General features: G+C 42.7%; 1 protein-coding gene across 2 annotated transcripts in view; it reads right to left on the bottom strand.

Annotated features, from left to right (window-relative positions):
• Positions 1–719: 719 nt before the first annotated feature.
• Positions 720–13,538, bottom strand: part of CD84 (CD84 molecule) — a 38,504-nt gene continuing 25,685 nt past the window's right edge. The window contains exons 3-8 of one of the 2 annotated variants that reach the window (XM_081225332.1): positions 8,551–8,802; positions 8,032–8,151; positions 7,336–7,368; positions 5,878–5,975; positions 4,895–4,957; positions 720–3,186 (exon numbers count right to left, since the gene is read on the bottom strand). In XM_081225332.1, the coding sequence (XP_081081458.1) occupies positions 3,121–3,186; positions 4,895–4,957; positions 5,878–5,975; positions 7,336–7,368; positions 8,032–8,151; positions 8,551–8,802 (632 nt within the window). In that variant the 3' untranslated portion in view covers positions 720–3,120. The remainder of the gene's footprint in view (positions 3,187–4,894; positions 4,958–5,877; positions 5,976–7,335; positions 7,369–8,031; positions 8,152–8,550; positions 8,803–13,538) is intronic. The other variant, XM_081225333.1, reaches the window with a different exon arrangement.

Here is a 13,538-nt window from a genome sequence, read left to right as displayed (position 1 = left end):
ACTGGGGTGTTAGTATATTAAGAATGTGACTGAGTAAGCACACCAGAGAGAGGCAGGTGCAGCAGTTACAGAATGAAGATATTCAGGAGCAATCCCTCAACTCACATAAAGGAGTACTTTTATTTTAGAAGAAACAGCCTGTTCAGTGTGACTTTGGAACTTCTTCATCCTTTAGGACCACATCTTTTTATTTCCTCCTTCATACCCTTCCCTAGGGTGACTGCCTTTCACCTCTTCACACCTGGTTCATTGCATCACTTGATGTCTTAGCTGGTCTGTCTAACTCTGAAAATCTTCTCCCTCCAAAGTGTCCTTACACTAGGAATAGACTCTGATGTCTGCCTCTTGATATGTAATGCTTGCCATGATTTGATTCCACTGTGCTTATTGGCTCCTATCCATCAGTATTTCCAATATGTATCTTCTTTGCAAGCTGGCTGGTCACTTTCAATTCTATTCAACAGCATTTATAGCTCACAAGCAAGGTACAAGACACCATGCTGGCTGGCGGTAGATGCAGAGATGAATAAAACTATTACCTCTCATGATCACCTCTTCATGATCATGAAGTCACGGGCCTTGCCTTTAAGTAATGGACAACATAGAGGGAAACAAATAATAATCTATACTGTAAGGTAGAATGAAATAAGTTTTAATGACAGAAAGACCAAAGGGGTGGGGGAAGGAGTGCAAAAAGAACCATAGTTAATTTGGCTAGTGATACCAGGGAAAGCTTCATAGACGAGGTGACATTTGAGCTGGGTATTGAAGGATGTGTAAATGGACAGGGGGTGGGGGCATACATTCCAGCTGAGCACTGTGCCACACACAGGCAAGGGACTGTGAACATGTGTGGTATATCTGGGGAGGTATCCCAAATATATGACACAGATCCAGTCCTTTTCTTTCTTTCATGCCTTCCTCACTTGGATGCCTTCTGTCTTCTTCATTCTCTGCCAAATTCCATCCATCCTTTTGAGGTCCAGCTTCAGCTGCACTTCCTCCATAAGATCTTTTCTGACTGTGCTAGCTCATGCCACTCCCTGTAGCATGTAGTTCAGAATTTAACTGTAGTGTTTGTACTTTAGCTAGACCAGGGCAGAAATCATGCTCATCTTACACTTTGGAGGCCTTGCAACCCCCAACACAGTGCTAATGAGAGTCAGGGCTAGATGGTTCTATGGACCCATTAATGGGGACTAACAACTTCATTCTGCCTAAATCCAGTTTATTTCTGCTATCCATCCTGGGATTGTTCATGGGGGTTTAAGATTTAGCTGGTTATATTTGCTAACACATAAGGGAAATAATTTTTCTAATGCTTACTTCAATGTTCTGCTCAGCCATAGGTGATTCCTCCTCAGTGCTGTCAGGGGAAGGGGTAGGGTCATTAACATCAGCTTGAACTCCACTACTTTCTGGGATGAGCCTTAGGAGCTGAGGTGAACCCAGTTTCATCATCTATACTGTCATCTACCAAGTTCCCTCTAGAGAATGACTGCTTCCTTCAAGGTCTGTTGTTTTGATGGTTGGGTTCCCCTAAAGTGCCAGAAATATAGCTGAGCAATTCCTTTTAGAGACTGAGGTTCTTCTTCTTCTTCTTCTTCTTCTTCTTTTTTTTCTTTTGTGGTACGTGGGCGTCTCACTGTTGTGGCCTCTCCCGTTGTGGAGCACAGGCTGCGGACGCGCAGGCTCAGCGGCCATGGCTCACGGGCCTAGCCACTCTGTGGCATGTGGGATCTTCCCAGACTGGGGCACGAACCCGTGTCCCCTCCATCAGCAGGTGGACTCTCAACCACTGCGCCACTAGGGAAGCCCTGGCTTCTTCTTCTTGATGAGGCTGTTTGGAGAGTGTATTAGCCTGGTTCTGCAGAGAAACAGATCCAACAGGAAATAGCTATAAAGGAATTGACTCATGTGGTTATGGAGATTGAAAAATTCCAAGATCTGTAGTCAGCAAGCTGGAGAGGTGATGGTATAGTTCCGGTCTGAGTCCAACAGCCTGAGAACCAGGAGAGCTGATCGTGGACATTCCAGTCCATGTGCAAGTCCTAAGGCAGGAGAAGACTGATGTCCCATTTCAAAGACAGGCAGAGAGAGAATGGATTTTCCCTTACTCTGCTTTTTTGTTCTATTCAGGTTTTCAATGGATTTGGTGATGCCCACCCACACTGGAGGGGAAGATTAATCTGCTTTACTCAGTCTACCAATTCAATTGTTTATCTCATCCCTCACACTCACAGCCTGAATAATGTTTAACCAGATATCTGGGCACCCCATGGTCCAATCAAGTTGACACATAAAATTAACAATCACAGAGTGATATAGAAGGAAAACTTGGCCAGAAAAATATATATTATGAAGTTTCTGAAGTGGAGCCTGAAGAATAATGCCCCAGCAGTCTAGTTCCTACAGAAAGAGCATTTTCCAACACTCTATTGGGAGACTGTGTCTGCACAGCTGAGAGCCACAACTCTGATGGCTTCCCATGCCACACAGTCATATAGGGTTGGGCTGGTCCAGCGAGGTGTACCCTGAACAAAGTTTCCCAGGCAAAGGGACAAACAGAGGCTGAAATGCAGTCCACACTCTACATGCCAAGCCATGTACTTATGTGAGGGGCTCATCTGCCCAAGGTGCAGTGTGGACTTGGGGAAGCCAGGGACCAGGGCTCCTCCCATATATTGAGTGTGAGAAGAGGCTCCTAAGTGGTGTGTCATGGCAGATTACAGGTGTGCAAAATGTGGATCCTTCACATATGGGGTTGCTGGGAATGGTCATCACCTCTGGTTATACACAGCCTCCAGCCATGAGCAATCTTGACTGTTTACCCCATTGGGCCATAAAAATATTTTCTCCATGTGCTGCGGTGTGAAGAAGGGTGGGAAGCACTTGTCATTCATCAGGAAGGGAGCAATTTCAGAAAGGGCATGCATCCATTTGCTTATCTAGGCACAAGCTATGCCCAGCAACAGAGTGTTTGCTTCTTTGCTTACATGTTGGGATCTGGTGACTTGCAATCTCCAGGTAAGATCTGAGCCGAGCAAGTCTAGGTCTGGAGCATCTGCCAGTAGGTATGGTTGTAGCTCAGTTTCCATGGGGAGAATTCCATCTGGGAGCCTAGATCACAATTTCATAGCTTGAAGTCCCAGGAGGTTTGCTGTCCTGAGTGTTGATTTTCCCCATCTGCACAAAAGGGAGAAGGAGGACATGTTGACTGAAAGGTGCTGGTAGGGAATTCCACTCCCACAAGGAGCCCTCAAGAGTCATGCAAATGGCACAGACAGATGCCTTAGATTTCCCTGGTTCTGGGGTAAACTGGGTAGCAGGGCCTTGTCCTTTGCTGAGTCGCTCACCTCTGTTCCAGCCACGCAATTTGGAAGCCCTTGGGTAATCAACTTCTTAGCTTAGGAAAAAGCAGCAGTAGAGAATGTGGATATTTGCACTGATTTTGATTATAGACTTGAGGCAACATCCAGGCTCAAGCTACCCATGTTCCATGTTCCTAGTTCAGCCTTCATTCCTTCTGTATCACAGTAACTGCACCTTGGCCTATATTTAGTGGTGAGTCACCTCCACTGGTGTCATATGCTCTAGTTACTTAGAATACTGCAGACAACTCTCCCATTGGCTTGCAGAGTCCTAGGTTTTAAATTACACATTATCCAAATTAATAATTGTCATCCAACTTGTCTAGAGGGTTTACTTTGAGATGTCTCAATCCAAGAGTCCCTGACTAATCCCTCAAGTCTAGTCTTTTCCAGTTGTATTTTCTTCTCTGTTTCCTCCCACTCTCTTTCCAATCCTGGTTCAAACATGCGGACACCTTGCTTCCCGCTTCCTGCTTCTCCTCCCTTTTCCCTCCTCCTCCTCTTTCCTCACTCACCTCCTTCTTTTCCTTCTCCCTCCTTTTATCTCCTGATAACTGAGGAAGTCAAGGTCCTTTTACCTTGTTCTCCAGGACACTTAGCTTATCTTTACATTCAAACTGACCTGTGCATTGAGTTCCCTTACGACCTTCCTACTTGGCCAACTCATAGATGCCTCATAGAATCAGCTCTTAATTCTTATTCATGGATTCATTTGCATTCCATTTTGATATCCCTATATTTCTTCTCACTTCATTTGTTATCATTATTATCCCTTTCCTCCGAGACTTCTGGGTTCAAATTTATCTTTCATGATTAACTTCCTACCTATTAGCTCAGCTATTAAACAGAAACACTGCCAAAATATTTGATTCACCCAGATACCCCAGAGCTGTCCTTACTGTAGCAGAAATGAGGACCCTCAGACAATATCAACTCCTCACCAGATCCCCCAAACTGAAAGTCCTGTCAAAGATCAGGACTTACCTTCTCTCTTTGCATAATTGAGAGAAGGACACTGAGGCACAGGGAATGTGAGTGTCACTAGAGCTCTACAAATGGTTGGGCATGTTACACACTGTGAGGGTCTGCTGAGGGAGCAAATGGAAACGGGGGTTCAGCTTGTGTTCTACTTGCCCTTGTGTTCTACTGTGCACTTGGTGTGGGCCTGTGTCTGCCCGGCGTAGGGGGAAGGTGGGGGACACCTGCTTTCTAATTTCCACACTGTGAGCTAGCAATGGCCTTGGATGTTATAGAGGCTGGAGTTTCCACACTGTCGTTCAGAGGCCTAGGGGCTCCTGCATATAAAGTGTGGGATCAGCATCAAGGAAGCCAGCTTGTGGATGGTCATGGACCTGGGAAGTAGGGCTCTGTGCATATGTGGAATGAGACCAAGGCCCTCAGCAATTAATCCTGAGAAGCATAGAGTCCCAAGGGAACCAGCTGATTCCTGGTTGTTTGGACAAGATACAGCAGAAAGGTTGGAATAGACAGGACAACAAGGCTAAAAATCAGAAAGTCTTTACCTTATCAGAGTACTGCACTATGGAATAAATCGTGTTCACTGGCTCCTCCTTGGTGGGGAGCACCTGTAAAATACCCATCTTCCCTCAGTGAGGGAGCCCAGGTAAAATCTTATGAGTCCCCCTTCTTACTTCTGCTTCTGCCCATCAGCCCTCTCTGGTTGCACTTTCACTAGGTGGCCTCCTCTCCAGCTTCAACTCTGGTTCCATCCAGCTTTGGAGAGGATCAGGTTCAGGTGGAGGTGAGCATGGGACAGTTGGCAGCCATTGGGAAAAATCTTCAGAAGCCAAGAAGAGGGGTCAGACTGAGTCTTGCTTAGTCAGAATTTTAGCTTTCCATGGGCTCTATGGACCAGCTGACCTATCAGTCCAAGTACAAGGCTGGATTGACCGAGCAGACCTCAGTTTCCCTTTCACTCCTTGGAGACTTTAGGATAGCACGCTGGTGGGGGCACAGAGAAAGGCAATACCATGTAGAAGTCTGGTTCAGGGTGGAGGTGAGGGAGGGACAGGCAGGTAAAAGGCAGGCGAGAGGCAAGGCTGTGGGACAGAGTGAATCAGCCTGAGGAAAGCAAGCTGTTGCTGCAGCCAGACCAAGAAGTCAAGTTCAAGGGGACCTCTCTCAGTTCTGTGACCTTGAAACCCCCTTAGCAAATTGTTCACCTGTAGTGGCCACATAACAGCTCTCACCTAACAAAAGGGACACCCCTGTTGTGGGTCCCGTATAGAAGGTGCTTTGCTCTTAGTCACGACTCTCATTTAACCTGGAGCCAGGCTCTCATGTGGAAGCATGAGGCTTCAACCCTGGGAGGCTGTTATGGGGTGACACTTGACCATATTCTTGTCCTCATAGAAAGACTTATGGCATCATTTCCCTGACCTGGTATTTCCTGGTTGGACCCCGTCAGGCACTTGGCTGTGGCTGCTGCCCATGACTCCCTGTCCTGGGGGGTTGTGGTGGAGACCCACGAGTAGCATCACCTCACCTTGGACTGTGGGATTTCATCATAGATCCTGGGCTCTGCTGTCTGGGTGTCTCTTGGAACTGTGATGTATGTGTATATTGTTTTCTTTGAGGCAGCATCTGTGTCACAAACAAACATAGAACCACAGTATGTGAAATGTGGATGAATTTTTCGAGGTGATCTATTCTAATGTTCTCTTTTTCAGATGAAGAAATAAAACCCCAAGAGGTTAAATGACTCCCATCCTCTTGAGATGGATGCTTGGATCCTTGACTCTCTTTTCCTTTTCTAGGGATGGCATGTGGTATGGGAGACACCTGGCTCAGGTTTCATCCAGAGCTCAGTGGGAATTCTTTTCTGCTCCAAAGCCCACATTAGGGTAAAGAGATTTTCCCCAATCCCGGTGTTGGCACTGAAGGTAGCTTTTCCACCCAGGGTCTTAGTGTCTCTGGCACTTAGCATCCACTGCCTTGCATGGCTAGTTTTCTTTTCACGTGAGGGTCTTAATTTTTCGACTAGAATGATTCTCTCTAGTTATACACTGTGTTGGCCTCTTCTGGTGCATACCTTTCTTTTACCACCTCAATGTTAGACCTGTAGTAGATGCTCCACAAATATTTGTTGCTTGACTGATTCACAGAGTCAAAGATTTGTTAAGCTCTCTCCACATGCCAAGCTATGTATGAGGTCATGGAGCAGCAGACAAGAGAGATAAGTCCCTACTTTTAAGAATTCGTGGGCATTCCTCCCAGTGTACTGCTTTTCTTTGCTCCTAACATGGAACATTTGAGGGTCAAGTTGAAAAGAGATAGCCAGAATTTGGGGCCTTCATATTCCAGGACACCAGCATATCCGCAGACAACAAGTCTGAGCTGAGTGATATTACAGGGATCCAGTGTTTCAGAGTTTAGTCCTGTTGTAGCCCCTGCCTCAGACCTGGTGAGTGAGCCGGACCCAGTGCTCTCTCTTATCTCATTTGCAGATGAAAAAATAGCCCTTATTCCTTCCCACGAGGCTGTGAGAGATTGGAGGCAGATGCCTCTTTGAGGAGCCCTAAACATCACCTATGGCCTGAGCAGGTTGTGTGATTTCTCCCCATCATGACGCCTTTTGAGTTACAGTTCATGTCACAGACTCTCTTCTGCCAGAATGCCTCCTTCTGTGCCAAGCCCAGGTTGGTCGATTGTAAGTATAGTATCTAACACTAACTGAGTACTTACGAGGTACCAGGCACTGGGCCAAGTATTTTATATGTGTAATTCATTAAATCCATTTAATATTTATATGCAGTACATCCTATTTTTATGCATATTTTACAACTGAGAAAACTGAGACAGTGATAAAATAACTGGGAGTTGATAAATGGTCAAGCTGGCACCTTCACCCCAGACTGCCTGCAAAGTACAAGCTTAGGCTTAACCACTCTGCTGTGAATGCATCTCTTCCATCACACAGGGAAACTCATGGCTGAGAACTTACCAGGGTTCTTACTGAAGGTCTTTAAGTGGGAACCTGAGGAATCAGACACAAAGGAGAGTCAGGAATATGGAATCAGATGTAGAGCCTCGCTACATTCAGGCTTGTTATTATGATCAGTGGGAAAGCAAGATTTTGGGTGGACACGGAGTTAGGAGGAATAGGAGGGTATAATGATCCCCTAGGGCCGAAGATCAGGTTTTCTGAATTGAGAATGGTTACAATTACAGAATGATCCAGAGGGACCCAAAGGGATCTAGTGACAACCATGGAATATAAAATTAGTACATGTCCCTCAATGACATTTCAAAGCTCACAGTTTTGATGGAATCGATAGTGACCTTGGAGACCTAGTCCAAACCTCATTTCACATGTGAGAACATTGAGTCAGAGAGGTAAAGACATGTATCCCATGAAGCACAGCTTGTTAATGCCAGTGCTAAACTCGAACCCAAGTTCTAGGCCCACCACATCTTGGTGATCCCAGTAATATATTTTGAAGACAGTTCAGGATAATGTTATATAGTCCTCAGTACAATCTTTCTGGGAGATGGTAAGGTGAGGGACTGGGGATTTTAGGAAGGCTAATTCCCTGGAACAAAGGATATTTCCACCCCACCTTGGATAAATGACTTCAGTCCCAGGAAGAAGGAAGAAGGAAGGTGCATTTCCACATTTTAACTTCTGAGAAAATCTTACCTTGTCCTCTTTTGTGCAAAAGGAACAAAATCACTGAAGCTAGAATGATTAGAAGCAGAGAGAGCACAGCCAGCCCACTCAGCAGCACAGTGCGGTGAGTATGGAGGCCCATTGCGATGTCTGGAAATAGAAGATGCTGTGAGACTTGACTCTCAGGAAATAGGCCTTAGAGGCTGAGCAAGCTTGTCCACATTCAGGGGCACTCCCCTGGAGGACACTCAGTATGGATAGAGGGGAGTGACAAAGCTCCGAGGGAAACTGTACTTCCTGCTATTAAAGGTCAAGATCAGAAACTGAATTGGGGAGCTGAGCGGGGGCTGCCTCAGAACACCCTGAAATGCCCAGCATCACCCAAAAGGCTTTGGATTCTTTTCTAGGGCTTCTTGGGAAGAGAATTCCCCTGGGTCCAGCCCTGGCATAAGGGAGGCACCTTCCCCTGGAGAGCTAGGGCCGATTCAGGCCTTGCAGCAGGTTATAGTGATTTCTGAGACTCCAGGAGAGATGGACAGAGATGGTTACCTGCACAGAGCTGCTTGGCAGAGATGGAGTCAGAATTGTTGCTGACAGGGTTCCATGCTGTACACGTGTAAGCCAGTTCTTGGTTGTCAGGGGTCTGGAAGACTCGAAGAACATTGCCTTCTTCCCCCAGTGGACTCCAACTGTATGTCACATTCTTTTCTTCTTTCTCGACAGAGCATGTCAGTGTGACATTGCAGGTGCTATTCACAGATGTCATTAAACTCTGAGTAATTTTTGGCTTCCCAAGCCGACCTATGAGGAGAAAACACATGAGCCAGTGGTAAGCTGGAGCTGGCCTATACCAGCTTGTGGGAGCCAACTGTTAAATTTTCAGAAATTTTCATGATGGATGTTAAAAACTTACAATGAAATAAATTATATTAAAAACAAAGCTAATAACTCTTCAAAACTCATCACTTTCTAATTTTTTTGGACAATTTACTATAATCTATGCTCTAGAGGTTATTTACATCTATTGTATCTATCCCTTGTAATGATGTATCAATACAAAGTCTTCCCAACTTTGCAGGTCTTAAAATCAGCCAAAGTGGGAGTATTTACACCAAAGAAATTGGCAAATGCTGCAAACTAGGGCTTGACTTACTGTTTTCTTGATTGTCACACTAGACTTAAGAAAGCAATGGAGGAGAGGGTACTGAAGCAGATTAAACTAACAATGCATCCTGTCTGTAGCCATTATATTGTGAATAGCACACAAAAAATTGGAAATGTTCTTCCAGTATTTGAAAACCACTATCCAGTTCAGCAAAGAAGTTGCTCACATCATTGATGAACAAGTGAAGCTCCAATATATATGTCTTTGTTGAATCACTTTTTTCTTATTACTGGACTTAAATGAAAATGTCAATCAATATATATGTTGGTTGTGTTTATCCACTCCTCATGTTGGTTCCCTCATCAGTTGCAATGATATGTTGGCTAGGGATATAAATGCTCAACAAAAACCACTGAAAGGGGGGAGACCTTCAAGATGGAGGAGGAGTAAGACGTGGAGATCACCTTCCTCCCCACAAATATATCAGAAATACATCTACATGTGGAACAACTCCTAGAGAACACCTACCTACTGAACATTGACAGAAGACCTCAGACTTCCCAAAAGATATATGTATTTTTTTTCCTTTTCTTCTTTTTGTGAGTGTGTATGTGTATGTTTCTTGGTGTGATCTTGTCTGTATAGCTTTGTCCTAGGGTTCTGTCTGTCCGGTTTCTTTCTTTCTTTTTTTTTAGTGTACATTTTAGAGTTTGTTATCATTGGTAGATTTGTTTTTTGGTTTGGTTGCTCACTTCCTTCTTTCTTTTCTTTTTTTATTGCTTTTTAATTTTTTCTATTGTTAATAATTATTTTTTTATATTAATAAATTTTTTATATTTATTTTATTTTATTTTTTTGTTCTTCCTTTTTTTCTCCCTTTTCTTCTGAGCTGTGTGGCTGACAGGGTCTTCATGCTCCAGCTGAATGTCAGGTCTGTGCCTCTGAGGTGGGAGAGCTGAGTTCAGGACATGGGTCCACTAGAGACCTCCCAGCTCCATGTAGTATCAAACGGCAAAGGCTCTCCCAGAGACCTCCATCTCAGTGCTAAGACCTACTCCACTCAACGATGAGCAAGGTACAATTCTGGACACCCTATGCTGAACAGCTACCAAGACAGGAACACAACCCCACCCATTAGCAGAGAGGCTGCCTAAGATCATAATAAGGTCACAGGCACCCCAAAACACACCACTAGACGTGGTCGTGCCCACCAGAAAGACAAGATCCAGCTTCATCCACCAGAACACAGGCACTAGTCCCCTCCACCAGGAAACCTACACAACACACTGAACCAAACTTAACCACTGGGGACAGACTCCAAAAACAATGGGAGCTAGGAACCTGAAGCCTGTGAAAAGGAGACTCCAAACACAGTAAGTGAAGCAAAATGAGAAGACAGAAAAACACACAGCAGATGAAGGAGCAAGGTAAAGACCCACCAGACCAAACAAATGAAGAGGAAATAGGCAGTCTACCTGAAAAAGAATTCAGAAAAGTGATAGTAAAGATGATCCAAAATACTGGAAAAAGAATGGAGAAAATACAAGAAACATTTAACAAGGACCTAGAAGAACTAAAGAGCAAACAAACAACGTTAAACAACACAATAGATAACATTAAAAATTCTCTAGAAGGGATCAATAGCAGAATAACTGAGGCAGAAGAATGGATAAGTGACCTGGAAGTTAAAATAGTGGAAATAACTACTTCAGAGCAGAATAAAGAAAAAAGAATGAAAAGAAATGAGGACAGTCTCATAGACTTCTAGGACAACATTAAAGGCACCAATATGCGAATTATAAGGGTCCCAGAAAAAGAAGAGAAAAACAAAGGGACTGAGAAAATATTTTAAGAGGTTATAGTTGAAAAGTTTCCTAATACAGTAAAGGAAATAATCAATCAAGTCCAGGAAGCACAGAGAGTCCCATATAGGATAAATCCAAGGAGAAACATTCCAAGACACATACTAATCAAACTATCAAAAATTAAATACAAAGAAAAAACTATTACAAGCAACAAGGGAAAAACAACAAATAACATACAAGGGAATCTCCACAAGGTTAACAGCTGATCTTTCAGCAGAAACACTGCAAGCCAGAAGGGACTGGTAGGACATATTTAAAGTAATGAAAGGGAAAGACCTACAAACAAGATTACTCTACCCAGCAAGGATCTCATTCAGTTTCAACAGAGAAATTTAAAGCTTTACAGACAGGCAAAAGCTAAGAGAGTTCAGCACCACCAAACCAGCTTTACAACAAATGCTAAAGGAATTTCCTTAGGCAGGAAACACAAGAGAAGGAAAAGACCTACAATAACAAACCCAAAACAATTAAGAAACTGGTAACAGGAACATACATATGGATAATTACCTTAAATGTAAATGGATTCAGTGCTCCAACCAAAAGTCATAGACTGGCTGAATGCATACAAAAACAAGACCCTTATATATGCTGTCTACAAGAGACCCACTTCAGACCTAGGGATACATACACATTGAAAGTGAGGGGATGGAAAGATATTCCACGCAAATGGATATCAAAAGAAAGCTGGAATAGCAATTCTCATATCAGACAAAATAGACTTTAGAATAAAGACTATTACAAGAGACAAAGAAGGACACTACATAATGATCAAGGGATCAATCCAAGAAGAAGATATAACAATTGTAAACATTTATGCACTCAACATAGGTGCACCTCAATATATAAGGCAACTGCTAACAGCCATAAAAGGGGAAATTGACAGGAACACAATCTTAGTATGGGACTTTAACACCCCACTTTCACCAATGGACCGATCATCCAAAATGAAAAAAAAAAAAAGGAAACACAAACTTTATATGATACATTAAACAAGATGAACTTAATTGATATTTATAGAACATACCAACCCAAAACAGTGGATTACACTTTTTTTTCAAGTGCTTAGGGAACATCCTCCTGATAGATCATATCTTGGGTCACAAATCAAGCCTTGGTAAATTTAAGAAAATTTAAATCATATCAAATGTCTTTTCTGACCACAACACTATGAGACTAGATATCAATTACAAGAAACAATCTGTAAAAAATACAAACACATGGAGGCTAAACAATACACTACTTAATAACCAAGAGATCAATGAAGAAATGAAAGAGGAAATCAAAAAATACCTAGAAACAAATGACAATGAAAACACGATAACCCAAAACTTATGGGATACAGCAAAAGCAGTTTTATGAAGGAAGTTTATAGCAATACAATCCTACCTGAAGAAACAAGAAACATCTCATGTAAACAACCTAACCTTACACCTATAGCAATTAGAGAAAGAAGAACAAAAAACCCCCAAAGTTAGCAGAAGGAAAGAAATCATTAAGATCAGATCAGAAATAAATGATAAAGAAATGAAGGAAACAATAGCAAAGATCAATAAAACTAAAAGCTGGTCCTTTGAGAAGGTAAACAAAATTGATAAACCATTAGCCAGACTCATTCAAGAAAAAAAGGGAGAAGACTCAAATCAATAGAATTAGAAATGAAAAAGAAGTAATAACTGACACTGAAGAAATACAAACGATCATGAGAGATTACTACAAGCAACTATATGCCAATAAAATGGACAACCAGGAAGAAAGGGACAAATTCTTAGAAAAGCACAACTGTCCGAGACTGATCCAGGAAGAAATAGAAAGTATAAACAAATGAATCACAAGCACTGAAATTCAGACTGTGATTAAAAATCTTGCGACAAACAAAAGCCCAGGGCCAGATGGCTTCACAGGCGAATTCTATCAAACATTTAGAGAAGAGCTAACACCTATCCTTCTCAAACTCTTCCAAAATATAGCAGAAGGAGGAACACTGCTGAACTCATTCTACAAGGCCACCATAACGCTGATACCAAAACCAAAGATGTCACAAAGGAATAAAACTACAGGCCAATATCACTGATGAACACAGTTGCAAAAAATCCTCACCAAAATACTAGCAAACAGAATCCAACAGCACATTAAACTGATCATACACCATGATCAAGCAGGGTTTATCCCAGGAATGCAAGGATTCTGCAATATATGCAAATCAGTCAATGTGATAAACTATATTAACAAATAGAAGGAGAAAAACCATATGATCATTTCAATAGATGTAGAAAAAGCTTTTGACAAAATTCAACACCCATTTATGATAGAAGCCCTCCAGAAAGTAGGCATGGAGGGAACTTACCTCAACATAATAAAGGTCATATATGACAAACACACAGTCAACATAGTTCTCAATGGTGAAAAACTGAACCCATTTCCTCTAAGAGTGGGAAGAAGACAAGGTTGTCCACTCTCACCACTATTATTCAACATAGTTTTGAAAGTTTTAGCCACCGCAATCAGAGAAGAAAAAGAAATAAAAGAGTCCAAATCAGAAAAGAAGAGTAAAGCTGTCACTGTTTGCA

The sequence above is a fragment of the Mesoplodon bidens genome (genome assembly GCF_964165515.1).
Source record: "Mesoplodon bidens genome assembly, chromosome: 2".
NCBI lineage: Eukaryota > Metazoa > Chordata > Mammalia > Artiodactyla > Ziphiidae > Mesoplodon > Mesoplodon bidens.
Note: the sequence above shows the minus strand (reverse complement) of the source record. Positions and strands in the feature narration are given on the sequence as shown.